General features: G+C 52.8%; 1 protein-coding gene and 1 pseudogene across 1 annotated transcript; both read left to right on the top strand.

Moving 5' to 3' along the window:
- On the top strand, positions 1 to 27,872 carry Bmp8b (bone morphogenetic protein 8b). The gene is made up of 7 exons (XM_046469153.2): positions 1 to 689; positions 13,097 to 13,286; positions 13,686 to 13,834; positions 20,676 to 20,870; positions 21,317 to 21,396; positions 21,902 to 22,012; positions 25,394 to 27,872. The coding sequence occupies exons 1-7, from the start codon at positions 359 to 361 to the stop codon at positions 25,541 to 25,543; spliced, it is 1,206 nt and encodes a 401-aa protein (XP_046325109.1). The 5' UTR covers positions 1 to 358; the 3' UTR covers positions 25,544 to 27,872.
- Positions 13,861 to 17,175, top strand: LOC124110072 (succinyl-CoA:3-ketoacid coenzyme A transferase 2, mitochondrial-like; annotated as a pseudogene).
- Positions 27,873 to 27,903: the final 31 nt, after the last annotated feature.

The raw sequence follows: 27,903 nt of genomic DNA on the forward strand, positions 1-27,903 counted from the left end.
CTCGCGGAGACTACTCACAGGTCCACGCCTCCGGATTCGCCACCGAGCTTGTCCTCCGCCCCTGCCTGCGGCGCGGACCTCGGCATCAGCGGGACTGGCTGGCCCGGCGGCGACGGACGGATTAGTAGGCAGTCCTCAGCCTCTACTGTAGCCTCTGCCCCTTAGCTTTGGAGGCCGCGTCCCCACATTCCGGAGCCCGGACAGGTGCCGCGCGGAGGGGATTTGGGGAATTTGGCCTCAGGCGACTCTGGCAGCGTCTCGCGGCGGCAGATCTTAGCTCCCTGCTAGCCGTCGGGGCGTTAGCCTATCGGTCTGCTGAGCGGATGCGCTCCGACTGAGCGCCCCTGACCCGCCTGCCATGGCCACGCATCGGGGACCGCTCTGGCTCCTGGGCCTGGCGCTGTGCGCTCTGGGAGGCAGCCCCTGCCCGCGCCCTCCACACAGCTGTCCTCAGCGTCGGCTGGGCGCTCGTGAGCGCCGAGACATGCAGCGTGAGATCCTGGCGGTGCTGGGGCTTCCTGGGCGGCCCCGGCCCCGCGCGCCACCCGCCGCTGCCCGGCTGCCCGCGTCGGCGCCGCTCTTCATGCTGGACCTCTACCACTCCATGGCTGGCGACGACGACGAGGACGGTGGATCCCCGGAGCGGCACCTGGGCCGCGCCGATCTGGTCATGAGCTTCGTCAATATGGGTGAGTGCGGTCAGCGAAGGATGGCGTCGGGAACCGGGGTGACCTTATGCCCTCCAGGAAGGGAGTGGGTATCGGGCTGTCTGGAAGGTGACAGCCCCCCCCAGGCAGGCCCCTGGGAGAGTGAATGGGTTTGCAGGGGTGTATGCGCATCATTGAGCAGTGCCGCCCAGGGCTGGGATGAAAAGTCAGGGAGCAGTAGACAGGTCCTGCAGGGGAGTAGGGACTACAGTGGTCAGGGAATGAAAAATCTAAGGGATGTCTCGGGTTGTCTGGACAGGAGCAGGCAGGATGTGGACTTTCAGGGGGATGCATTCATCCTGTCTCCAACCACACCCAGGTTTAGGAATCTGGTGATGTTGAGACCACCTGGGTGGCACCAGGAAGACAATTGGGTCCTGAGAAGACTGGTGAGTAAACAGAGCCTGTGATGCTATCAGTATGATAAGGGCAGTACTGAGGAGAGGGACAAAGTTCAGTGTGAAAGCCTGTGGTCATCATCAAAGTGACCAGAGCTGACCCACAAGCCTGAGTCCTCACATAGCAGATTCTTCCCTGTGCAGCACTGAGCCTGTGGGTGGAGTGTGCTGTCAGGGAGGGGCTGGGGAAGGAGTGGACAGACAGCTTCCTGCACCTGGGCTGTGGCCTGGCAGGGAGTGAGTGTCCAGGCCTGTGAATGACCCAAGGGACAGCTTAGATCCTCTTCTCTCTCCCAGATAAAGCTTGGCTCTTTCTGTCTGTAGAAATTTCTCTAAACTGAGTCTGAGTTCTCCCAAAGATTTCAAAGACACTTTCACTACTACTCTTGAATGCAGGCAGAGTCATGAATATTTACTGTTGGTCATATCCTCCATCCACTTTGCCTCCCTTCTGTAGATAGTGACAGGCAGGGGCTTGGGCTGGAACAGGCAGCAGGCTGGGTCTGGGGACCATGTGATGGGGTGACATCAAGGGACAGGACCCTTGCCATGGCTGCCAGCCCCCTCCACACAGAGGGTCACTCCTCCCAGCAGTCCTGTGAACAGCCATGGTCTCCATCCCCACCACCCAGGTGAGGACAGAGGGGCCCAAAGAGGCAAGGGTACCCCTAGGATAGATGGCTTCTGTGTGGCCCAGCCAAGACAGGCCTAGATTGTCAGGTTCTCTATCCAGTGCTCAGGGAGGTGACTTCTGTAGTTACATTAGGTTTTTAGAGTGGAGAGAACTTTCTAAGGGGCTTGGGGAGAGGAACACAGGGAACCTGGCAGCAGCAGGATTTGTGGAGTCCTCAGCCATTTGTTTCCTACATAAAGGCAGAAAGAAGGAATAGCCCAGCCTCTGCTCCCCCCATTCAGAGCTGGTGGTAGGCTGAGGTGGGGAGCAAACAGCAGGAGATAGCTGTAAACCAGCACTGGGAGCCCAGGGCCAGGCATAGGATTCTGGCCTATGGAACAGATGCCACCTTCCTGCTTAGAGGGCGGGGAGGTGGGACAGAGGAGGCCATATGTGGAACTGGGACTGGAGTTCCATCTTCAGGACAGGCTGACTTGGTGCTCAGAACCAAGAAGAGCTGTGGATGGAATTGCCTAAGAACATCCCTAGGGGAGCCGCCCATCAGAATGAGTCTCTGTCCAGCGCATGTCCTGCTTTCCCCAGCATCCCCTGGGTCAAGACTCTCACAGCTCTGATGGGAGCAGTTGCTGTAAATGAAGTGGGGCCCACCCCTCTGTGACTGACCTTGGGAAAGTCTCTTGCCCGCTTTGAGTCTCAGATCCTAGCAGTCTGTCCTCGGGGTAGTTATGTGATTGGTTGACATAGGGGCAGAATCAGCATTGGCCCAGCTCCCCTTGGAGGGTAAACCTGGGCCTAACCATTGCTGACCTTGGTCCCTTCCAGCCATGACCTAGCCTTTGTGTGGATGTGACAGGATCATTTCCATGTGTCTTGAACACAAGGAACCCAGAAATGGATTCTGAAAGGCAACCAAAAGATGTTTATATCTGTGATTAGAAGAAAAATGACCATTTGAACTTTCACAGCCTTCAATTCCTCATTTAGTCCAGACAACAACGTGTGAGACTATTCTGCCAGCCCCATTTTCTGGACTCAGAGAGGTTAAATAGCCAGCCCAGGGCCACACAGAGAGTTCAGGATGCTGTCCATGGCTGTGGATTCCAAATCCCATCTTCTTCCTCCATCTTCTCTGCATGTCTCATTGGGATCTGGGCCTCTGAGGCTGTGGGATTAACAAGCAGGTCTTTGTGCAGCCCTGGCTGTGGGCGGCACCCTCAGAAGGGCCTTCTTTATTCTGATGCACTCACTGCACTCTAGAACTCTCTCAGCCAGAGTAGTTTTAACTGGTAATTACCAAGGGTGTATGTGGGGATTAGACACGAACCAGGATTTCTTCCGTGTTAGAGGCCCAGGCCCAACCCCAAAGATTGGGCCCCAGAACCACTGTGGGGTCTAATAGCAGAGTTGCTGTGGTGCTGACCTAGCTCCCACCTTGTTCCACCTCTCCTGTCAGCTTCATCAGTCCCCAGGAAGTGAGGCCTGTCCCTCCAGGTCCCTGACTGTTGATGGTAGTCTGTGGGACACAGAGCTGAGGTCTTATGAGGGCCTCCTGCCAAAGCTCAGGCCCCTTGGGGAGCAAGTGCCTTGGGAAGCCCTACATGATTTGTAGGACCTGCATTGGGTGTCAGGGCTGTGGTCAGAGCTGGCAGCCCTGGCCCTACTTGTCTGTCCAGCTCAGCCTGTAGACCCTTAGCTCCTCTGGATCAGGATGAAGAAATGGGACTATTACTGTGTGGAGCAGAGGGATCCTGTCCCTGGTCTCCCTATGCTCAGGCAAGGCACAGCCCTGAGGTTCTTGTACCACCACCTGGCCTCCCCTTACTTCCTGCATATCTGCATCCATTATCTGTACCTTTGCATCTCATCCAGTCTGCAGGGGTGATGTTGGATTAATGAGATGCCTCCCATCCCTGATCCTGGGCTCTGTGTCAGAGGAACCTTCTCACAGCTCTGTCCTACTCCTGTGCCCCTCAGGTCTGCCTGGCCTCTCCTGAAGGAGGAGGGAGGGAAGGAGAGAGGAAGGACCAACTCTGCACATTCTTCTTAAATCCTTCCCCACCCTGTGTCAGTGGAGAGGCAGGTGCCTGTGAAACTGAGGAACAAACAGCACTAACAGGCAGCAGTCTAGGCAGGTTCGATGGTGCCATCTGTGCTTTTGCCCTGACCCTTTCCTGAACCAGATTAACTTATTCCTGTGGTCCCAGCAGCCAGGGACGGGGGGGAGGGTGATGAACTGAGGCTGTTGGATTTGGCAGAACCAGGACTAAGTGAAAATTAGGGACCTGGGTGTGTACTGCTCTACTCTTGCGGTCCTGCGACCTTGAAGGATGATGCTTCTCCTCATGGGTTTCAGGTCTCTTCCTTTCATTCTTTATTAGGGAATTCTTTCATTTTCCCATTCATTTGACATAGAGTTATTAGTACCTATGAAATGTCAGGCCTCGTTCTAATTGCTAGGGGTATAACAGTGAACAGAATCCAAACAATGATGCTGACCTTCTAGTAGGAGAGACAATAATTGCATGCACCATGTAGATAATTCTCAAGTGTGCTAGACTGATCCTTCCCACTTCCCAGAGGGGCTGAGCAATGATAGGGTAGACAGCACTGGATGGAGATATTCTGACCTGGGAGTCACACAGAATTTCATCCTGTCTCCGAAACCTACTGTCAATGTGATCTGGGCTTTCCTGTCCACCTGTCCAAGCCTCTGTTTCTTCCTCTGTAAAATGGAGCTACAGATTTCATGGGGCTGTCAGGGCTTGTGTGAGATGCTACCCAGTGATGTGCACATGTCCAGAAACTCCATATCTGTTCCATCATTTGAATTTTACAATTGCTGTCACATCTTGGTTTTAAAAAGAGGAGATTAGGTGATTTTCTGAAGGCCACATACAGGTCATCTCTCTGCTTCCACATCCTGTGTTCGGCCCCTACACAGCAGCTGTCTCTGCACAGCCTTAGGCCTGGCCCATCATTAGATGCAGTGAGTACTGCTCAAACGGACTGTGTTGAATGTGAACATGTGATGTGAACTGAGACTCTTGTTTAAAAATCTCTTTGTTATTTTTTCCCTTTTCTTTCTTTTTTTTTTTTTTTGTTTGTTTGTTTTGGTACTGGGGATTAAACCAGGGTCACTTTGTCACTGAGTTAAGTTCCCCAGCCCTTATTTATTTATTTATTTGTTTTTAGATTTTTTAAATTTTAAGACATGGTCTCCTTCAGTTGCTGAGTCTTGCCTAAGTTTCTGGGGCTGACCTAGAACTTGTGATCCTCCTGCTTCAACCTCCCAAGTTGCTGGGATTGCAGCTATATGCCACCATGTCTGGCTGTTTTTGGATTTATGAATGCATATTTCTTATAGATAACTCAGATCATGAAATTAAGTACAGAATTTCCTCATAGTTCAGGCCACATATTCAGAAGCATATAATGTGGAAGCCCTCATTAATCTCCCCTGTACCTCAGAAATCCAGTGTTTTAATCCTTTGTTGTAACTCCTGCTCCCAGACAGCCCTGATAGTTTTCCAACACAGATACTAATATTTTCATTCATACTTTTTATTATGTGGGACACAAATACCAACTATTTTGCTACTTTATCTTTCACTTACTAATAAATCTCTTATCCTCATAAAAGGTGACTGTTAGAGGGATTGTATGCCCCAAAGTATTTATTTCCATGAGTTGAAGGTGGGTCCCTGTTCCCCTTAACCCTGTTTGGCCTTCAGGATGGTATAGCCTTGTGGATTTTAGTGACCTCTCATGCCATCTCTTCAGCATTTCTCATCTCTGAAAATAAATGACTGATATTGTCCCCAGTAGACAGAGGAGGATGCTGTCTTAAAGACCCTGGCCTCTGGCCTGGTGCCCAGTTCTTCAGGAGCAAAACAACAGAGTAGCAAATTACTCCAGAGTGCCACACACCAGGTTTTCATTCTGGGTCTTCCACTTGAGAGCTGCAAGATGCTGAGCAGGTTAAAGTCTTGGTATCTCAGTTTCCTCACCTTTAAAGTCAGGATAATAATACCTCTATTGTAGTGCAGTGACTAGGCTAGGGTACATGAAAACTTAGCAGGTGCCTGGCACTGCTCAATAACTGGCAGCCAGTACTAAGAGGGAGGAGCCCACTGTGTTTCTTTAGCTTCCCATCTCCAATCAGTTCCTTAGAAGCCCATAGTACAGTGGTAAAAAGCGTTGCTCCAGGATCAGGTGGCCTGGGTCAGATCCCCATTGCATTACTTCTATTTGTAGTGGACATTGTGGTGAGCTGATCTGCTCTTCAGCATTGTGTCATTCATTGCCCCAGCTGCCTGTAGCATGGACTGCTGACAGCTCACAGCTGAGTACTCTAGACATTGATTGGCTCCAAATTAGGCACCCCACATCCAATGACTGATCTGTGGGACTATATATACTCCCTCTCTCTCTCTCTCTCTCTCTCTCTCTCTCTCTCTCCATATATATATGGAGATATATACACTGGAGGGACTGCAGTTACAAGAGCATGCCAAAACCTTCTTCACCTCTATGCCTCCCCTCTTCCTGAACACCTTATCCTCTCACCTCCTTTTGACTAAATTCTGCCTTTCAAGATCCACCAATATATATATATCCACTCAATATATATATAGTGCTTGCATCAAGAAGGGACAACTTTGAAGGGTCTCTGGCCCCAGAACTCCCTGTGCAGTCGAAACTGGCTGAGGCCTTTGTTGTGATTGCATCATTATTTGACTCTGTCCAAACTTGCTCCTCTGTTCCCTACAGAGAGCACTTCCCAGTAACTTCCCAACTCAATCTGTATCCCAGGAAACCCAACCTAATATCCTGTCAAAAAGATTTTTGTCTAGCCAGGAGTGGTGACATATGCCTGTAATCCCAACAACTTGGGAGGCTGAGGCAGGAGGATTACAAGTTTGAGGCCAGTCAGGAACGTAGGCCCTACCTCAAAATAAAAAATTTAAAAATGGGCTGGGGATGTACTTCAGTGATTAAGCAACCCTGGGTTCAATTCCTTTTGCCAAAAAAAATAAAAAATTAAAAAAATTTTTGGTTGTTATTTCATGCTTTGAACCTCAGGTTTCCTATTTGTGAAATAGGAGATCAATCTCACAGAATGCTTAGGAGTATTAAATGAGTTCATCTGTAAAGTGCTGAAAAGAGTGCCTGGTAAATAAATGCTCAATAAATGTCAACTTTGGTAGTACATGTCTAGACCAAGGCTATTTGGTTAGTGATGAGACCAAGTGTAAAATGCAGTCATTTCCTTTAACTTCTGGCTCTGTCCCCTGAGCAGACCAGGTCTTTGTATGCAGGAAGGGTGCTAGAGAAGCTTCAGACTACAAGACCTGGGTATAGAGAAGATTGAATCGTCCAGGGTTTTAAGAACAATCTGGTCATTCCTTTGTAAGTACTGCTAGGAGCATACTGTGTGCCACTCCCCTTCTTGGTTATCTTGGGAGCTAATACAAAGCGCAGCCCAGGTCCCTGGTCTGCTCATTTTACTGGGAAAGACAGGCCCAGATACAACTCAATATAAATTATTACAGAATGGAAGAAATAGCCAATCTATCCATTGGACAAATATGGGTTCAACAATGCAAAAGAGGCCAAAGAAGGAGGAGGAAGCATGGATTCCTGGCTGTGGTACAGAGAAAGCTTGGGAGCAGGTAATATTTGTGGTGGATCTTGAAAGGCAGAATTTAGTCAAAAGGAGGTGAGAGGATAAGGTGTTCAGGAAGAGGGGAGGCATAGAGGTGAAGAAGGTTTTGGCATGCTCTTGTAACTGCAGTCCCTCCAGTGAGAATCCAATCATGGCTTTTTCTACTCAGGATCCTTCTTGAAACTGTGTGCCTTTCTTGAATAGAATTCAAGTTCCCCCATTCTGGCATTCCAAGTTCAGTATTTTAGTCTAACAGAATCACAGTTTCCCTTGACCAATGTGGCAAAGCCCTAATGAAAAGAAAAATACATAGAATACATAGAAGTCCAGATACACCTAGGTTTAAATTATATCTTGGATGCTTCTAGCTGTGGCTTTGTATAAAATATTTAACTTTCCTGATCTTCAGTGTTCTTACCTATAAAATGGGGTGAACAATTCCTCTCATGGCATTGTTGTGGTATCTAGTCTCCATCATGGTTTTTCATGAGTCCTCCCTCCTGGTATGCACACGGTTGTTTAGTCTCCTCCAACATTGTGCCACTGTTGCTCTGTGTGACCAACAGAGATGATATGTTACTGCCAAGATTAGGTTATGAAAAGACTGTGGTTTCCATCTCTCTCAGGTTCTACGGGAGGTCATCTGGTGAGCAGCTCTGTGGAGATACCCACATGATAAGGAACTCAAACTTACTACCAAGAGCCACATGAGTGAATTCAGAAGTGGATTTGTCAGTGCAGTCAAGTCTTCAGAGACTGCAACCCCATGAGAGACCCTAACCTAGACCTACCTAGATAAATGCCTAGATTCTTTTTTTAAAAAATATTTTGAGAGAGAGAGAGAGAGAGAGAGAGAGAGAGAGAGAGAGAGAGAGCTTTTTAATATTTATTTTTCAGTTTTCGGTGGACATAACATCTTTATTTTATTTGTATGTGGTGCTGAGGATTGAACCCAGTGCCCCGGGCATGCCAGGCGAGCGCGCTACCACTTGAGCCACATCCCCAGCCCTAGATTCTTGACCCTAGGAAATGATGTAAAGTTGTTATTTGAACTGCTACATTTTGAATAATTTTTTGAACAACCACAGATAAAACACTTGGGTAAGCATGAACAGAAATGGCATCTCTAACATACCTAGCATGGTGCCTGACACATAATTCAATGCTTAAAAAAGGAAAATCCACACTTATTTCCCACTTCTATGCCCTTTGTATAGATGATACTTCTCCAATTATGCCTGTCAAAATTCTTCTACCACTCTTAAATATGTTTCTAGAAAAGTATTCTCTGACCCCTTCTCCCCAAGGTACCTTAGGTGAATGGAGAGCTCATCCTTCATTACGTACGCATCACTTAGGGTCCTAGTCTCTCTCTGCCCATCTGCACATCTAGCATTTTCTCCTCATCCTTGGGAAACTTGGAACAACCTGAAGACAGTGGCCAAATCTAACTCTCCATGGCACCCCCACCCCACCACGTGCCCCAGCTCCTGTGTGGCAGGTGCTCAGGCAGACTGGCAAAGCTGAAGGAAACAGGGGCACAGCAGGAAGTGGGGAGCACCCAGAGCCAGGGAAGGAGTCTGGGCCAGGATGGGGCACAAGTGGGGCCAGCCCTCCCTGCCTTTGTGGTGCCAACAATGGGTGCAGCGTCTCCCTGAGCCTTCCCCGGGACCCCAAGGTCCACTGGGCCCTGCCTTCAGGAAGGTGCCTTCAGTAGGCATTCTAGGGACCTAGTTGACATGTAAAACCTCCCCCATCCCAGTATTGCCACCTGTCAACTCCAGAGCCATTCACTTCACATTGGCTCCAAGTCTGAAAGTTCACATTATGGAACCCTAACCTCTCCTGTGACCTCCACAAAATCTCGGCCCCTTCTGGGCCTCAGTTTCCCCATCTCTCCAGGGTTGCCCTGCAGGCCTTCCCAGCTCTGACCAAAGAATATGCCTGCCTCCTACCCACTGGTGAGGGTTCCCCCAGGGGTGAGTCACAGGGTGGGGAGGAACACCCAGCCCACCTCCTCATGGAAGCCTCTCCTCCACAGGCAAGAGGGGATGTGTCACTGTGACCATGTCTTTCTGGAAAATTCCCACAGTCCAGGTCTTTCCTGGGTTTCAACTGGAGGAACCGTGCATCCTTCTTGCTCCCATCTCTTGGGAACTATTTTTGACCTTGGCAGGCTTGATGTGGTGGCCTGTGCGGGTGTTCCCTTTTAATTTGGGGTCTGAAGCCATCTGAGGACTGGATCAGTAATTATATGTACAGAGTCATTTATGGAAACAGCTCTTGAAGAAAGTCAGTAATGAGACCTGGCTGAAAATACCTCAGAAAGAACCTGGGCCTCCTCTCCCCAGAGCTGAGGCTTCTGGTGGGAGAAACCCCTTCAGGAGGCAAGATCAATAGGTCATCAATCCCACAGCTCTTCCATGGGCCTCACGGGGCTGTGGAAACCAGGGTCTTTTCTTAGATCTGAAGTGGGGCTCCCGCAGCCTTTGTTACCAGCAGGACTAGCCAGACAGGCCTAGCCTGTCCGCCTCTGGGGCCCTCTGACAGGGACATGCTGAAACCTGGTAGCCACCCCCAGACTGGCATCTGTGCCCCAGCCTAAGGGGCTGTGAGTGCTGGACACTGAGCCACTGTCCTGGGGACAAGAAGTCCTAGGGAAGAACAGACAGATACCCCCTTTCTGGGTCCTTGGAACTCAGGGGCCTCAATGAGCAGGCTGCTGGGAGGCTCCCATGTCCATGTTCAGCCCTTGCCCTCAAAGAGCCCATCCTTCTGCCAGGCAGCTGAGCCAGGGGAAAGAGGGCAGATCAATTATGGGGTCTGTGGGCGGTCAGAGCAGGCTCCTCAGTGAGGGGAAAGTAGCCTTTAGACATGGTAGAAGGGAGAAACTCAGGGGAGGGAGGCCTCCAAGGAACCTCTGGGGGGAAGGTGCCTGCAGGTAGGGGGCATGAGAGGCCATGACAGACAGACCGGCAGACAGTCAGTGGGGCCAGCTCAGGGAGGGCCTGGGGTACACAGCTGAGCCTAGACTCCCCCTGTGGGCCTCCAAGGCTGGGAAGGATTGGAGGGGAGGCTGACAGGCTGGTCAGAAAACTGTCCTCCTGACAGCCTCACTGAGCTGGAGGAGGAGGGTGTCTATTGATCTGACTCTTGGTGAGAAACAAGACAGGTCACCTGGGTGAGTCTAATTTTGTCCAAGAAACAAAAATAACCAATGTTTTGTTGGTGTCAGGCTGATGGACACCAGGTTTGGCATCTGGCGGTCCATCCTGTGAGTGGTGGGCACAGGGCCCTGGAGTGGACAGGCAGAATGTGGACAGTGCTGTGGCCAGGGAGGCCGCCTGCTGTCTTCAGTGGGCCTTTCCCAGAAGCGTGGGATCCGGAGGTGGTTTGATCAGAGGCTGGAGGAGGAGGCTGAGGGTTCCGTTGGCACATGTTGGTGATTCATGATTGTTTATTATTCTGGTAGCCACATTATGGTGGTTCAGAAACTAAATCCATTTGCTGCTTCTCCAAACAGAAGCTGGTTCACTGTTCAAAAAATTTAGGCCACTTTTGTAATTCTCTCAATAAACACTGAGAGGTGACTGTGGAACCAGACATAGCTTTGACATTTCCTGTACCCAGTGAATTGGCTTTTGCATATGAGTTTTCATCGTTTTGCTAATCTGTCTTTGGGATTCTTTCATCAAAGGGTAAATTCATATGAATGAATGCTTTCAGCATCATATGAGAATGCTCGTGCCTGATCTTACTTCTTTCTCAAAGTCCATCTTGAAAACCCTATGAAAAGCACCCAGTCCCCTTGCCTTTTTTTTTGGAAATTGAACCCAGGGGTGCTTAAATCACTAAGCCACATCCCCATCCCCTTTTTCTTTTGAGACAGGGTCTCACTAAGTTGCTTAGGACCTTACTAAATTGCTGTAGCTGTGATCCTTAGGAGCTTGCTAAATTGAACTTGTGATCCTCCTGTCTCAGTCTCCTGAGTTGCTGGGATTACAGGCGTGAGCCACCATACCCAATTCACCCTTTGCTTCCTTCATACCACATACCAAAGAAACAGTATCCCTTATTTTACCTGTTTTTGATTATATTCCATCTCTCCCATTAGATTGTAACTACATGAGATATCTGTCTTGTTCACTGAAGTAGTTCCAGTACCCAGAGCAGTGTCATATGTGAATCAATGAGCAAACAACTACATCTATTTAGAAAAAAAAAATTTTTTTGAAGTCCTATTCTGAGGGAGAAGTAAAACTTCAAAAGACACCCTGATGTGCTATGGGACACAGCATGGTCCATTTCTTCTCCTCCCTGGGGGTGAAACTTCCCAACTGCTCCTACACAAACATGCCTGTCACCTGGCCCCGCCCAGGACAGCTGTGGGCCTGTCTATCTCTGGACCAGGGGCGATATGTGGGGACCACAAGGAGAGGAAGTGCTCTCCACATCCGCCTGGCAGCATAGCCTGGTGCTTTTTAAAACCTGACCTGTGGTCACTGAGCCCAGTAGCCAGAGAGAGTTTTTAAAAAGACTCAGATACATATAATTAAAAATCTCAGTGCTGGGTTTTAGGGAAGGCACTGGGCAACTCCCACCCTGCTTTCCGGAAACACAGATTTTTGGTGTTTGAAAGTGACAGGGAGCTAAAGTGAGACTGCCCTAAATATACCATCCTGGGCAGTTCTGAGTCTCTGGGCAAATGTGGATTTATTCCACAGCCGTGGCCTTTGCCCAGACAGCTGGGCCAGTCCCACCACTGGCCCCACCTCAGCTCCTGCCTGTCACCTCCTGCCTGTCTTCCACCCTTCACCCTTGCCTGCACAGGGCCCTCCAGTCTGCCTCTCAGACCACGCTGCCACCTACTGACATGAGTAGCCCAAGGCTCCATCCCTCCCACAGGTGGGCCCAGCTAGACCCACTGCTGCTTCCAGAGTGTGAGTCTGTGGGAGGTCCCCAGCCCCCCTCACCAGTACACACCACTCCTCTCTGCCTAGAGCACACCCTGCCATCTCACCACCCACTGAGATGTCTTCCCATTCATCACCTCCTTATGGAGGCTGCTTAGATCCCACTTCCCAGAACTTGAATAGGACTCCCTAGGAGTCATCCTACCTTGGTGCTCCTTGTTCCTTTCTCTGTCCCTTTTCTTCCTTCTTAGCCCCACAAAAGGCACTTGTTAGTTTCATCCTTGGTAGTTTCTGGCAGTGGTGTCCCTTCCTGCTCTCAGGTCATTTTACCCTGGGCCTTGCTCTACTGGCTTGTCCTCTACAGTGCCCTCTCCCTGGACACTGAGGCAAATTTGCACTCAAGCCTCACGGTCCAGCTCAGCCGTCATATATATCTGAGCTCTCCCCCTCCTCTGTGACCTTTTCCTGCTTTGGGTTTCATGTCCATCTCCCTTTTAACCTAGGAGCTTCCAGAAGAGAGCCTTCTGCTCTCTCATCTGTGGGTTCCAGGGTCAGGAAAGGGCCTTGTAGGAGACAGGTACAAGTGGGGTTTCTGGCTTGTGGCTTGTAGAGCACATGTGGAAGTCCTTTTTACATGACCTCATGAAGCCCTGTCTACATCTCCCCCAGAAAAGCCTGGAACAAGCCTGTCTGTGGAGGAGAAAACTGGCCTTACCCTACTTCAGAGTCTACACCAACCTAGCTATTAGTGACCACCTGGCTCCCACTTTGTTTTCCAGTGGAACGTGACCGCGCCCTGGGCCACCAGGAGCCCCACTGGAAGGAGTTCCGCTTTGATCTGACCCAGATCCCAGCAGGGGAGGCTGTCACAGCTGCAGAGTTCCGGATTTATAAGCTGCCCAGCACCCACCCCCTCAACACGACGCTCCACATCAGCATGTTCGAGGTGGTCCAGGAGCACTCCAACAGGTGCCTCCCTCGGCCCAGGCACCTCCCATCTCATGGGCTCCTGGTCAAGGCTCTGGCAGTGTGTCCTGCCCCACCTGGGGGGAAGGGGATTTCCCAGAGAAAGAAAGGGGAGCTTCCTGGGAGAAGAGCCTCAGAGATGGGAAAGATGCTGGGCCAGACAGTTCCTGCCCTGCCATCCTGACTGTGGGCCCCTGGACGGGTCACTGAGCCACTGAGTCTCAGTTTCCCCACCTGCACAGTACCATGTTTTGAGTTGATTATCAGTGAAATAAGGCACAGACAGAGCTCAGAGCCAGGGCAGGATAGATGTTCCAGTAGTGGTCCCCAGGTGGCACGAGACCCACAGAGGCAGCTGGACCGGCCCTCAGCCATCAGTTAATTGTTCTTTCGTGTCCACAGGGAGTCTGACTTGTTCTTTTTGGATCTTCAGACGCTTCAAGCTGGGGACGAGGGCTGGCTGGTGCTGGATGTCACAGCAGCCAGTGACCGCTGGTTGCTGAACCGTAACAAGGACCTGGGACTCCGTCTCTATGTGGAAACTGAGGATGGTGAGGCTCAGGGTCTGGGCTGGGTGAGCTCCCCTGGGGCTCCAGGAGGCTGTGCCAGCTGAGGCCTCTAGAATTGTCCAAAGTGGCCTCACTGGTTCCTGGGCGCCTGGTCTTTCTCTGCTGTGCCCATTCTGAAGACTCCAGTGGGTTGAGAGAGTGAGGTCCTGGACACAAGGATGCCCTCAGCCAGAGCTGCTTTTCCTCCCCTTCTTCTGAGGAACATCTGAGGTGCTGAGAGTCCAAGTGTCCTTCCCCAGGAGGGGGGAGTTCCCCCTGCAAGAGGCCCTCCACACTGGCAGTTCCTGTGCTCCAAGGACAGTAGTGGGAAGTGGCTTCATCCTCAGGTTGAGTGAGGGGCTGTGGTTGGAATCCCAGCTGCGTGAGTCAGTGACATCAGCAAGTTACTTACCTTCCCAAGACTCAGTTTCCTCATCCACAAAAGGAGGTTCCCTCTCTCTTTCACATACAGGAATTTGGGGGAGCATGCCTTTATACCAGGCAGTGGATGGAAAGGCCAAGGCCAGCACAAGATTGGTCTGTCTGAGGTCCAGTGAGAGGGCCACATGGAGGAGCAGAGGGCAGGAGGGAGACCTAGGAAGGAGGCTGAGGGTGGGCAAGGGTCACTGTGAGCCCGGGTAAACAGCCGGGCCAGGCGTTTGGGGTTTCTAGGGGTAGTTTAGCAGCAATGGGTGATAACAGGTTCTGACAAAGGTTTTTTGAAAAGGACTCTCTGAGATTCCCCGCTCAAGAAGGGGGAGCTTAACTCGCCACAGGTGTGGGTGCACTCACTGCAGGGTGTCAGCGGAAATAAACCAGTGTGAGCGCCTGGCACCACTGAATGCTGTGACGGGCGCCTATCACCTTCAAACACCATCCCAGTCAGGTCACCCTGAAGTGCTCTAGCTCCTGAGTTTCAGGAAGCTCGGCAGGGTTTGGGTTTCGGTGGGGAGCAGGGATAGTGGTGGCGCCCCCACGCAGAGCGCGCCCCAGGCGGCGTCCGGGATGCGGCGCCCTCCCTGCGGCCAGAGGAACACTCTCCTGGTGCAGCCGACCTGTTCTGACCTCAGAGCCCCACTGACCGTGGCGGGGCTGCGGCTCCATGTCCCTGCCAATCGCTTGGGCCAGCGCTGTCCCAGGGTTGCGCCCGCCGCTCCGCCACCAGCCCTTGGTCCGGCGCCTAGTTCTACACCGACGCGGAGGAGACGGTGAAGGACATCCGCAACCGGGCGACCTTCATGCTGGGAGCGGGGGTGTTCGGGCTCTGCGGGAATCCCGAGAACCTGATGGCCGCGCTGCTGAGGACCGCCGAGAGGGACCTGAAGTGGTGAGCAGCAACGTGGGCGTGGACGACTTCGGCCTGGGCCTCTTCCTAGCCACCAAGCAGGTCCGCAGCGTGGTCTGCTCCCACCTGGGCGAAAACACGCTGTGCGAGCAGCGGTAGCTGGAGGGCGAGCTGGACCTGGGGCTGACGCCGCAGGGCACCCTGGCCGAGCGCTTCCACGCCCACGGACTACCGCAAGCTAGTGCAGGAAGGTGGCAGCCTGGCCATCCCCAGCCAGCTGCGAGAGGTGAGAGAGTTCCGGGGCCAGCACTACCTCCTGGAGCACGCCTCAGGGAGGACTTCGCCTTGGTGAAGGGGTGGACAGTGCCGGCAACGTGATCTTCAAGGGAAGCGCCAGGACCTTCAACGTGCCCAAGTGCAAGGCTGCGATGTCACGGTTGTGGAAGTGGAAGAAATAGTGGACGTGGGGACTTTTCTCCCATTCACGTTCCCACCATATATGTGATCGCGTGATAAAGGGGCCGAAATAAGAGGGAAAAAAAAGAGAGAGAGAGATTTTAGTCCTGTGGAGCAAAGAAGATGGGAAAGCCCCGCTGAGAGAAGACTTAAGGATGCTCATGATCAAATGCTCGGCTCTTGAATCTGAGGACCGCTTATATGCCAATCTGAGCATCTGAATCACTCTCTTGGCCAGCAACTTTGTCAGCCCTGACATGACAGTTTATCTGCACAGTGACAAAGGAATCCTGGGCTTGGGCCCATTCTTATCGAAAGATGATGTGGATCCAGATGTCATCAACGCAGGCAAGCAGACTGTCACTTTGTTCCCAGCAATGACTCCTCTGCCATGATTCGCAGGGGACACATCAAACTGATCATACTGGGCACCATGCAGGTTTCTAAATACGTCGACCTGGCCAACTGGATGATACCGGGAAAGAAGGTGAAAGGAGTGGGCAGGGCCATGGATTTGGTATCTGGTGACAAGACCAAAGTATTGGTCACCATGGAGCACTGCACCAAGGCAAAGACCCTCAAATTGTGAGAAAGTGCACATTGCCGCTATCGAGGAAGTGCTCCGTGGACCGCATCATCACTGAGAGGGCTGTGTTTGACTGCTTGGAAACAGGAGGCTGACGCTGGTGGAGCTCTGGGAATGGCTCCACAGAGGACAAGGTCAAGATCAGCACAGGCTGCACCTTCGCTGTATCTTTGAACCTCAAGCCCATGGAGCAGGTGGCTATGTGAGGCCCCCAGCCAAATGTGTGCGGGCTGGAGCTCACCTCCAGGAATTTACTAGGGAGGGAGACGGTAGCCGCCTGAGGGCGCTGCACAGCGCTTGGCTCCCTGCAGAGGCTCCTCAGGCCTTCTGCTGCCAGATAGACTGTTCTCTCAAGAGCGATTTGATTTTCATTAAAAACAAAAGGAAACAGCTAAGCTCACTCGTGTGTCCTGCGAGTGCTGCAGAGCTCTCTGCCACATGGTACTCTCTCACACAGAATTTCATTCCAGTGGCCCCCTTTTCATTTTTTGAGACAAAACCTTGGAACATGCAGCCCTCCTCCCTCAGCATCCCAGTAGTGTGGATAACAGGCGTGTGCACCACACCCAGTTGTAAGGTGTCATTTTATTTCCTTGAAAAACGCACAAACCTAAGTGCGACTTTGTGAGCAGAAGTGATGTTGCCCTCATGAGAGCCTTTCCTTTAGGCCCTCTGACTTTTCCTCCAAGGTCCTGCATTCTGTTCCTAGTTTTGTTTCTTGCGTCCGCCCTCATCCATGCACATTCTTCCTGGTAGGAAATGGATGTCTTTATAGGAGGAAGGCAGGGCTGTCTCCAGGGTAGGGGACCTGTGAGTGGGAGAGACTGAGGTGGGGGCAGTGGGTGCTGGCAGTCTACCTGGAAGGAGCCTGTATAAATAAACAGTCCCCCTGTTGCCAAAGGCTGCGGTTTATCACAGGGCAAGTTCTAGAAACCCCACCCATGGCCTGGGCAGGTTCTTTCCAGTTAAATTGCAGTGTCCCATGCAATCCACACAGATTCTGTTCTGGAGGCCCAAACTGACCTTGGGTGAAATAGTCCCTGGGAGGCCAAAAGGGGCTCTGGATATGTCATCCTGAATGCATAGTCTCACAATCTAAAGTGAAAAAAAAATGTATAGAATTTTCTTTTGTGTGTGTGTGTGTGTGTGTGTGTGTGTGTGTGAAAGAGAGAGAGAGAGAGAGAGAGAGAGACAGAGAGAGCACACACACGTGCGTGCTGTGAAGGCCTAGTCTGGAAGGCAGTGTGCACTTATCGAGTGCAGCTCCAGAGGCCTCATAGTCCAGAGACCTTGCTTTTAGCTGCAGTTCCATCTGCAGCTGGTGGCATTTCTGAGGACCCCATTTGAGCTTCACTCCAAGGAAGTGACAGGTCCTGCCTGTGATTTGGGTGGGAATAGCCTGGGGTGTGAGGGAAGTGGCAGGGACCACATCCAGGTGGGGGTGGATGGCATATCCCTGAGTGCACTATGTGGTCCCTCCTGGTGCTTCTGGGGGACCTGATCTGCCCTGGGGGTCAGGAGAAGTCTCCAGCTGCAGTGCTGGGAAGGCAGGCTCATGGGAGAGCTGCCAGGAGAGTGAGGAGAGAGCTGACCTAAGGGATGGAAGCAGGCCTGGGACACTCCTGGGATTCCCTTGGGGTTTCAATAGGCCCCTGAATTCTCTTTCATGTGGCTCCAGGGTTACTTCCACTCAGGCTGAGGTGGGGCAGGGGCTGCAGGAAGAGCAAGCTGGCATCAGAACAGAAAGAAGCCTTAGGGAGGAGATATGGGGCAAAATTTGGCCTAAGACAGTGTTGGTATGCCCAAGGGCTTAAGTGCTGCCAGGGGTCAGGATAGGCCAGGTGAGGTGCCAGCCCATCTGGCCTTAATGGGAAGGCTTAGACATGAGGTGAGGATGGGGCCTCATGATGTTCCATACAGGTCCATGGGGGAAGACCACAGTGTATCCCACAGCAAGAATAAAGGGGTGGCATACCCACCAGCACCTTCACATGCTCAGGTCAGCAGCACAGCCCTGGGCCCCAGAGTCTCCTGAAGCCCCCACCTCTGCCTTTCTGGGATGGGGTTTGCCCAGTGCTGGGCATCCTGGGGCCACTGCCAGGCCTGCCTGGGCCTTGTCTGCAGCCAGTGGGAGCCAGGGCCCTGTCCAAGGATGGGGCAGATGAAGAGCAGAGCTGGTGGGTAAGGGAGACTTTGTCCTGGGGAAGAGGTGACCTCCCCAGACCTGCCAGATGCAGAGCACTGAGAGATGACCAGTGTCTGTCCTCTTGCCCTGCTGTCCCTACTCCAGCCAGGCCTCTGCTGAGGAGGGAGCAGCTGCCTGCTTTGGCCCCTCTGGGCCTTAGTTTTTGTTCCTGTAAAGTACAAACCTTGGGTTGGCTGCATCCAAGGGCCCTCAATTCAGCTCACCTGGCTATGGGAGCTCCCAGAAGTCCCCAAACCCTACCAAGGCCACCCTTAAGGAGCCTGTACAGGTCTGCTGTGTAACTGTTTTCATGTGGCTTGTGATCTGTGCCTACAGACCACTTGAGACCCTTGAACACAGCCTGGAGCATGGACAGCCCTCCTGGTCATGGGGTAGCCAGGGCCCAGGGTTCCTGAGGAGGGCACCAGTGGTACACACAGGCTGGATCTTGCCCTGGGTCTGAGGCCACTGTAAGCCAGTCTGTGGGGACTACTCTAGTGCCCACGCTGTGACTGTCACCACCCTCCCTGCTCATTGTCACTCCACCTGTCCCTGTGGTGACCTCCCTTGCCTTTTCTTCTGCACCTGTGGCTCTGCCTCCACATAGCTGCTTCCCCACCATAACCCACATGCCCCTTAGGGCTTCTCTCTGGGCCAAGTGCCAGCCAGCACTTGCAGGTCACAGCCCCTGTCTCAACATATCTCATCCACATTCCTGAGAAGGAGCCTCACAGGCCCAGTTCATTTGTTTGTGGCAGGTGATGTCATAGGTCAAAGGTTGGTCTCTGAGTTTCATCGAGTGGCCAGTGGACACCTGGTCTGAGGCCTAGCAGCTGAAGGACTGACTTTGGGTGGGGCAGCCAGTGTCCTTGACCTGTGGTGTGGAATGGAGAACCCAGTGGCTCCAGGTGGAATAAATAAGCCTGTATATACAATGTGCATATAAATGTATCGTGTGTGTGTGTGTGTGTGTTTCTATGCACATGTAATGAGTGTGTGTGGATGGATATGTGTGTGTTGGTGCTTAGACCCGGAGGTGAAATGGACTCATGTGAACTGAGCGATGGGTGCTGTTGAGAAAGACGAAAATGAGCAGCTATCGTATTTCTGTGGCTCAGTGTGAGAAGCTTCATGAGGGTGCAGAGGGAAGAGGTCCCCATCGTGCTCTTCATACCAAAAGCCAGACAAGAACCTCAGGATGAGCTAATACCTAAGGAGATTAGGGTGGATCTGCTCAAAGAGGCTTTATCATTTGACAGGTTTGTAGTGGAGACGTTTGTCAACAACTGGGAGAAGGTTTACCTTAGAAAGCTGGAAAATAGACCTCTTTGCTGTGTTGACAACTGTGTGGAGTGTGCATCATGAAAAAAGCCAGGGAAAAGGACAGTGAGCGGTGGGAGTTGGGGAGGGGTTTTCTCTCAAGAGTTTCTCTACTGTGGTTATTACCCCTGCTCACAGTAAAAAAAGAAGAAAAATAAAAGGAAGAAAGAAAGAAAGGAAAAAGAGCAGAGGCCACGTGCAGGGCGTCCAGCACAGGGTGGTTCTGCTGGCACCTCCAGGGTGAACGGGCTTTTCATGGCATCCTCAGCTGGTAGCAGTGAGGGGGTGAAATCCTGTCTTTGAGGCTCCACTCATCCTAGGGCTGAGGCACAGGTCTTGTAACCACCAGCCTGGCCTGGTGAACGTGAACCTGGGCCCTGCAATGAGGCTGAGCCTGGCTCTGGGTTTTGTTCTCTGGGACTTGGTCTCTGCCCTCCTGAGCCCAGTGCCTGGCACATGCACAGCAGGGAGCAGTGACTGCCCTGCTCTTGGGCTGCGCTGGGCAGAGTGAGCCCTGCTGTGTCCAGGTGGAGGCCGTCAAGAGCAGGTGGTGTCACGAATCACACTTCACATGGCAGAGCGTGCGCGTGCAAGACAGCACACGGCCTCTGGTCCTGCCACCAAGGAGGGTGCTCTGGTTCTGAGTGTCACCAACAGTGGACTCTGGTCATCCCGAGTGACCCTGATGTCTCTTCTGTCAAGTGTGAAACACAGGGACACTATAAAGTCGAGTGAGGCAACGAGTGGGGAAGACTTTCAAGCCTGGCAAATGCTTCACTGTCCATGTCACTGTCAGCTGGAGGCTGGGGTCTCTGAGGCCTCCCCAACCTGCCTCCTCAGGTATGCCCTCCAGGGACCTGGAGTGGACTTAGGACTCTGGTTTCAGGTGAGGAAACTGAGGCTTAGTGGGTCCCCTTGGGCCCTCAGCCTGCAGCTCCTGCTGAGGAGCAGAGTCCCTACTGGGTCCATGGTGGACCCCCTCCCATGAGTGACCCTCTCTCCTCTCTCTCAGGGCACAGTGTGGATCCTGGCCTGGCTGGCCTGCTGGGGCAACGGGCACCACGCTCCAGACAGCCTTTCATGGTCACCTTCTTCAGGGCCAGCCCGAGTCCCATCCGTGCCCCTCGGGCAGTCAGGCCACTGAAGAGGAGGCAGCCGAAGAAGACCAACGAGCTGCCGTACCCCAACAAACTCCCAGGGATCTTTGGTGAGGGCCAGGCGGGGCCCGGGTCTGAGGCCTCCTTCGTGGGCAGGACCTTGGCTGGTGGAGACCGAGCCCTGGGCTTGACTGTGGAACGAGTGTGGTGGGGAGGGTGGGCTGGGGCGAGAGGTGCCTGCCGAGGAAAGCAGAAGCGGCAGTGGGAGGGTGCTGCTGGGAAGCTCCGTGGAGGAGGTCCCAGGCTGAAAGACAAGGAGGTGCAGCTGGTCACGGGTCACTCTGTTGTGATCGGGAGCCCTTGAAGGCTGATGAGCTGGGTCATGGCACCAGCGGGGATCCAGGGATGAGCTCCGTGAGGCCCAGTGGTTTAGTTTCTTGTGGCTCCTTTATTTGCTAAATGTGCCCACCAGTGTGTCCCCCACCTTGGGAGCACCCCAGGGGACCTGCACAGAGCAGGAACCCCGGAAAAGGCCTTGCACCGTCTGTCCCTGCAGATGACGCTCACGGCTCCCACGGGCGGCAGGTGTGCCGTCGGCACGAGCTCTATGTCAGCTTCCAGGACCTCGGCTGGCTGGTAATTTCGGACTCTGCTCTCCTCGATGGCAGCCCCACCTGCAGACCCCAAGTGTCCCTTCAGGCAGGAGGGGACATCACGTGTGGCTTTGGTTCCTCTTCACATAATTCTTTCCTCTGGATTTGCTAAGTTTCCTAAATGAAAAAGTTTTCACTTTTATAGTGAGAATTCTTTTCTTTTCTTTTTCTTTCTTTTTTTTTTTTTTTTGAGGCTGGGGTGGGCAGAGGAGCATGTACTGCAGCTGGGGGGGGGCAGGCCAGGGAGGACAAAGCAGAGGGAGGGTGGCATGTGACAAGGACACAGCCTGAGGCCCAATCCTGTGTACTGAGGGTCTCCAGGTGGATTCAAGCCTCAGGTGGAGACTGCCAGGGGTCCTGAGGGTGGGGCTGGGTCCTGAGGCTTAGGGACTGTAAGGGGCAGCCCTGGGTGGTCCTGTGGTAGGTGCTGGGCTGAGGGGCTGGTCAGGGGGCACGGAGATGGGCTCACCTTCTCCCATTCCCCCCAGGACTGGGTCATCGCCCCCCGAGGCTACTCGGCCTATTACTGTGAGGGAGAGTGCTCCTTCCCGCTGGACTCCTGCATGAACGCCACCAACCATGCCATCCTGCAGTCCCTGGTCAGTGCCGTGGTCCTGGTCAGGGGTGGGGGACAGGGGGCTCGTCAGCCAGGAGGGTGGTGCAAGCAGCTGCTGAGAGGCGCTTCACCTGCAGGGACTCCGTCACAGGCCCAGGCTCTCACATGGCCACAGCCTGCAGGGAGACTCACGGGCACCCACCCGAGCACGTGCACGCTAGTCAGCGTGCACCCAGACACACTCTATGCCCTGCGTGTGCACGTGTGGCACCCAGACAGACCTGTGTGTGGCTGCCCAGCCTGGTGCAGGCTCCACTCCTCTGAGTCCTGTGAACCCTGGAGGGTCTAGCTTCCCTGACACAAGTGTACACATGTGCGTGACGTGGGCGTGGACACCCCCTGCCTGGTCGGGCCCCTGGCCAGGTGTGTCTCTGCACTTGTGGGCGTGGCTCCCCTGGGGCCCCTCCCAGCTCTTTCCTGGCTGTTTGTTTTCTCAGGTCTTGGGCTTGCGGTGCCTCAGGGACTGGGCACCTTCTGGTCATGGAAGAAGGTTCTCGCATGAGCGTAGTTGCTGTTGCTTATTGCCAGTGTGATGTGTGTGTTGACTCTGGTGACTGCAACCTAGATGCTGGTCCCAGAATCCCCTGGACTGTTTTCCTAGTAGGAGGTTGTTCAGAGGTGACACCTTAGAGAGTAATGAACTTGATGGTGCCTCCTTGAGCTTCCTATTGCATGGGGCAGTGGTTCTGCAGGACTTGTCCCCTGCCCACATGTCCTCAGCCTCTGCCTCTGCAGGCCCACAGTGGCTCAGCAAATGTGAACACCCTCGGAGGCTGTGGTGAGCACAAACGCAAACCAGCGACAAAAGAGATGTGTTCTAGGGAGACGGGGATCGCTGGGCTTTGGGTGGAGGGAGCCTGGACTGGGCCACTCTGCACTGGGGGAGCAGCCCTGTCAGGAGCTGGAGGAAGAGGGCCCTGAGATGGAGCTGGGTGGGTTCAGGGCCAGCAGGAAGCAGGGGCTGGAGGGCAGGGAGGGCGAGGGTGGTGGAGTTGGGCTGGCAGGGCCACTGAGGCAGGCTCGGGCTCCCTGTGAGGAGAGCAGGTTTTATTCCAAGTAAATAACAATTCAGGGGTTTAGCAAAGCAGAGCTGGAGTCCTGGGTAGAAGTCTTTCTGTAGTGGCAGTGTCGGGGTGGCCCAGGGGAGTGGGAGGTGGAAGGGGCGGGGAGAGGAATGAGGGGCTATCTTGTCCTCTGATGGGAGGGGAGGGCAGTTTGGTCATGGGAGGTGGTTCCCAAGCAGCATGACTGGTGGGGGCTGAGTGCCCTCCCCACTTAGGAGCAGGGGGAGGGAGGCGGGAGGCAGGTGGGGCTGAGCAACTGGGTGGATGAGGCTCCATTCAGAGTTCCCAGGACCAGGATGGGAGGCTGGACATGGGCAGAGTTGTTGTCAGGGTCGGAGGAAGTGAGTGGTCCTGCTGAGGCCCCGTCCACCCCACGAGGCCGAATGTGCAGGTGAATCACACATCTGCAGTTGTACATAGAGGTCCAAGGGGACGTTCAGAATAGAGATGCCACATGTGGAGGGTCTGCAAGTGGTGAGAACAGATGAGACCCCTGCAGCAGTGCAGGAGAGATGGCCAGGACAAGGTGGGGCTCCCAGGGGCTGGGCAGGATAAGGAGCCACGGGGGTCTGTGGGAGGCTGGGATATAGCCAGGTGAGCAAGCCTCACTGAGGGCCAAGAGAAGGGGGTACCCCCAGGCCCACCCATGGGGCCACTGTCCACACAGCAGCCAGCAGGATCTTCCTACAACAAACCTGCCTACATCATTCTCAGCCAAGAGATTTCAGGTGCTTTCCATTCTTCCTAGAGGAAGTCTCAGCCCTTGGCCTTGGACACAGGCCCCTCACTAGCCCCCTGTACCCCTGTGCAACATCCCCCAGCCACTGTCCTTCCCATTCTCAGCTGGCCACCAGGATTCTGAGGGTCCACTTTTGTTACCAGGCCACCATCATATGTCCACTGAAATGCTCCCCTATCCCCATCCATTTCCCATGAGGCTATGCGAGCAGGGCCTCTGTCTGGGAGAGGCCTGGTTCTTATTCCTGGCTTGTATTTTGACACATGCATTGGTAATGAGAAAAGTGTGTTTCTACATGGTCCAGCAACTTGTAATTTATCCTCAAGGATGCATAGACCAAGAGCTCTGGACTTCTGGATTTGTCTTATACATAGTATATAGCTCAAAAATGAATTGAATGGATGACACCTTACACTCCATAAATATCTGTGGGTGCTGATGGATTAAAGGGCATCACCCTTTGTGTTACTCCTGGTGAAGCTCAGGGCTCAGGGCAGGAGCAAGGAGCACCAGCATCCTGTGGTGCTGACTTCCCTCCCATGTCCCAGATCAGGGAAGGTCCTTTGGGGTTCTAGCCACTTAGGGACCCTTGGACTGCACAGGAGGCTGGTATCTCCTGGGTCCTCCCATGTGGCCTGTAGATGGAAAGTTGGGATCAGCAGCCTCCAGGGTCCAGACCAGCTGCATATCCCTCCAGAGGCTTCTGGCCCTTATGCTACAGTGTCTGGTGACAGTCCTCCCTAGCAGATTGGCTCAGAATTAGGGCCAGGAGAAGGGAGCCAGGGCAGCATCACACAGCTTCATCCAGGTCCTGGTCAGCAGCAGTGAGGCCTTGGAGCAGCCAAACACACATGAGGGAAGCTGGTTCCTTGGCGCTCTGGCTCCCCTCGTAGGTGGCGGTGCTGTCTCCCAGGACCCGTGTGTGTGAGTCCTGTGAGGGATCCAGGATAAATGGCAGCTCATCCTGGAAACCGCTGGCTCCTTCAGCTCTTTGGGGAGGGTAAAGGCTGCTTTAGTGGGGGTGAGGGATCTGGCACCTGGTTCCAGTCCTGCTTCACTCAGGCTTGTCACGTAGCCCACTGTGTGGCCTCAGTTCATCCTTGGCAGAGACCATTCCTTGCCTTGGCCGCTGTTGTTGAGTGGGGAGCACACCCAGGCTCTAGGTCTCATCCACTGGTTCCATGAACGCTCCCCACACTCCAGCTGTGTAGGGACAGACCTGTGCACAGCTAATGACGGACCCCACGGGGATAGAGTAGAAGTGTAAAGCGTGGGGAAGCAGAGGCTGCAGGTGCGCCCCAGCATATGTTGCCCACGTGTGGAGGTAGCAGATGTGGCAGGGGTGGGCAGGGGACCCAGAGAGCTGAGGAGCAGGTGTGCATGGCCTGGACAGCAGTGCCTAGTGGAAACTGCCTGCCTGCAGGTGGAGAGTGGTCTCGGATGGGGCTGGGGGCTGAGACCTGTAGGACAGGCCAGTGCAAGCAGCAGAGGGTGGCTTGGGTTGGTTCTAGGAAGAAGCTGCTAAGCTCATAATCCCACCCCGTGTCTCCTCCCTGGCCAGGTGCATTTGATGAAGCCAGACGCAGTCCCCAAGGCATGCTGTGCACCCACCAAGCTGAGCGCCACCTCTGTGCTCTACTATGACAGCAGCAACAATGTCATCCTGCGCAAGCACCGCAACATGGTGGTCAAGGCCTGCGGCTGCCACTGAGGCCCTTCACTTGCTCTGCTGCTGCTGTCCCTCCTCATCTGGATCTGGCCCCTCTCCAAATGCAGAAAACCCCCAAACCCAGCCAAACCTAAGGCAAGATTGGCAGGGAGGCCTTCAAACCTCACATCCCTCCTTCATGCCAGGTTTTCATCCTCTCCAGGCCCCTCTGCTCCCCTTCCCCTGCCTGAGGTTGGTGTGATGGTCCTACCTCCAGCCCTGGTGGTCTGGGTTTTTAAGCATCAGTTTCCTGTAGTCCCCTCTTTCAGAGGCATGAACTGATTAGCTCTTTGGGGTCTTATCTGCAGACCTACCCATGCCCATTACTGGCCCATATTTGGACAAATTGGGATGACCTGAGAGGCACGTGGTGCCCTAGATCAGCCACCTTGTGCTCTTTACTATCAATTATAGGGTTTGGGAATGTGTAGACAGAGTCTGGTCCTGCCTCTTGCCTGCTCCTCCCAGATACAAAACTGGCATCTCTGGGAAACAGTTAAAAGCAGGGAGCTGCCCTCAGCATTGTACATTTACGGATCTGAATTACCCAAACCACTGGTCACAAATGGACATGTGGGGTCAACTCAAGATAAAGATTTGCCCTATGATACTGGCCTGATGGCCACATCTGGTAATTAGGCTGTGTTGGGTAGGGAGGTTTGTCTCAGCCTCCACTGTTCCCGGAAGTCACTGTTCTCCTTGGAGCAGCCACTGGGATTGGAGTGTTTATTTGATTTTGAACTTGCCAAGCCTGTAATTTACCTGCTGGAACAGACAGAGTCCAGCTGTCTGAACTGTCATTAAAAGCATATCCTGGTCCTGCCCCCATCCACAGACACACCCAGCCGAGGTGGACCCAGGGATGCACATTTCTGGAGTTTCATGCTCTACACCCCTGAGGACTGGCCTTGGAAAGGGCAGGTCTGGCAGAGTGGTGAGGCTGGTAAGCCTGGGGTATGCTACAGAACAGCTGCCTCTTCAGCTGGACTGAGGAGGGCACTCTTGTGTGAGTGTAGAGAAGACACCCTCCCTTGTAAAGGCAGGTCAGACCATCTGGAAGGTAATGAGTTCCCCATCAGTGTTGAAGTCTCAGTTCCAGCCTGGATATAAGGAGATTGGACTTGTGAATACTGCTTTATCTGGGCCTGTTTCTCTCTGTAGTGTAAAGGAATTGGACTTTTTGATCTCCAAAGGGCCTTCATCCAGGTAATCTATCTATCAAGCCTGTCTCACACTAAGCCCAGGTGCAGCTTCTTGATCCTGATGGGAGTTCAGATGGCTGTCATGAATCAAGAGCTGGCATATAACATAGGACCTATTTGCCATTCTAGTACTTCTCCAACAGTTTTTTCTTCTCAACATCAAGTATTGTCTTTTAGGCAGTTAAAAACTTTAAATCCATCAGTTGTTTTGATGATCAGTTTTTTTAAAAATTTTATCCTGGTATCTTTAGTGCCCAATCAATGGTTTGCCATAGCTAGATACCAGGAAGATCTGTCAATTTACCCACAGGTTTGTAGGCATGGAGCATACTTTACCTATCAATCAAGCTGTGTAGAATAGGAATAGGCAGCAGTTGCCATCCTCCTTTTTTATACCAAACAACTGAATCGCCTACCCTACCTGGCCATCAGATTTCCAGCAAATTTTGCCACTGAATGGTTATCAAGTGAAATCAAATGGAAATGCAGCAAAACAACTGTGAATGGACACAGCCTATACATTTTGTTCCAGGAGACATCCATTTGCTGAGCAAGTATGGCAGCTGAAATGGGTGGCCTGGCTGACAGTATGGATACCATCATTTCCCCTCTTTGCTCAGGGCAGGGCCTGTTTATCTAGTTTCAGCAGACTAGGAGGTTCAATAGGATAGTCAGTTCAGAGCCACTGACAGCAATGAGATTCAATGACAGTTGACATGAAAAGAAGGCACAAAAATAATAATGCCTAGCAGTCTTCAGATTTGCCCCACGATACTGGCCTGATGGCCACATCATCAGTGGATTAAGTGTTCACTGTCTTCTGAGGTAAGAAAGTAACATGTTTTTTAAAATTTCCCAAGAAATAGGAAATGAGGCAAAGAAGCGAGAGTACAGAATATTTGGAGCCAAATGGGTTTGAATCTGGTTTCTGCTTCCTCCTCTGTAGAACAGGATGTTGGTTCTTTCCTCCCAAGGCTAAGATAAAGATTAGATATGTACAAACATTTGGAACATGTGGCATATAAATGCTTAACAATCAGTGCCTGATATTATTACAAATAAATTTGCTCATTGGGAGCTACTTCTGTGCCTGTCCATTAAACCAAAATATGTTCTTCAAATGATGATCTATTTATTTTAGACCTGTGCTTTTTCCTAACG

This window comes from Marmota monax, unplaced genomic scaffold (genome assembly GCF_021218885.2).
Source record: "Marmota monax isolate L192 unplaced genomic scaffold, Marmota_monax_Labrador192_F-V1.1 WCK01_AAM20220418_F8-fsc00008, whole genome shotgun sequence".
Lineage (NCBI taxonomy): Eukaryota > Metazoa > Chordata > Mammalia > Rodentia > Sciuridae > Marmota > Marmota monax.

Excerpts from the sequence above, each read along its gene's own strand:
- Bmp8b (XM_046469153.2), top strand. The coding sequence starts at position 359 with ATGGCCACGCATCGGGGACCGCTCTGGCTCCTGGGCCTGGCGCTGTGC. Across the intron at positions 690-13,096 it reads CATGAGCTTCGTCAATATGG|TGGAACGTGACCGCGCCCTG; the intron begins GTGAGTGCGGTC and ends TTTGTTTTCCAG. Across the intron at positions 21,397-21,901 it reads TCCAGGACCTCGGCTGGCTG|GACTGGGTCATCGCCCCCCG; the intron begins GTAATTTCGGAC and ends CATTCCCCCCAG.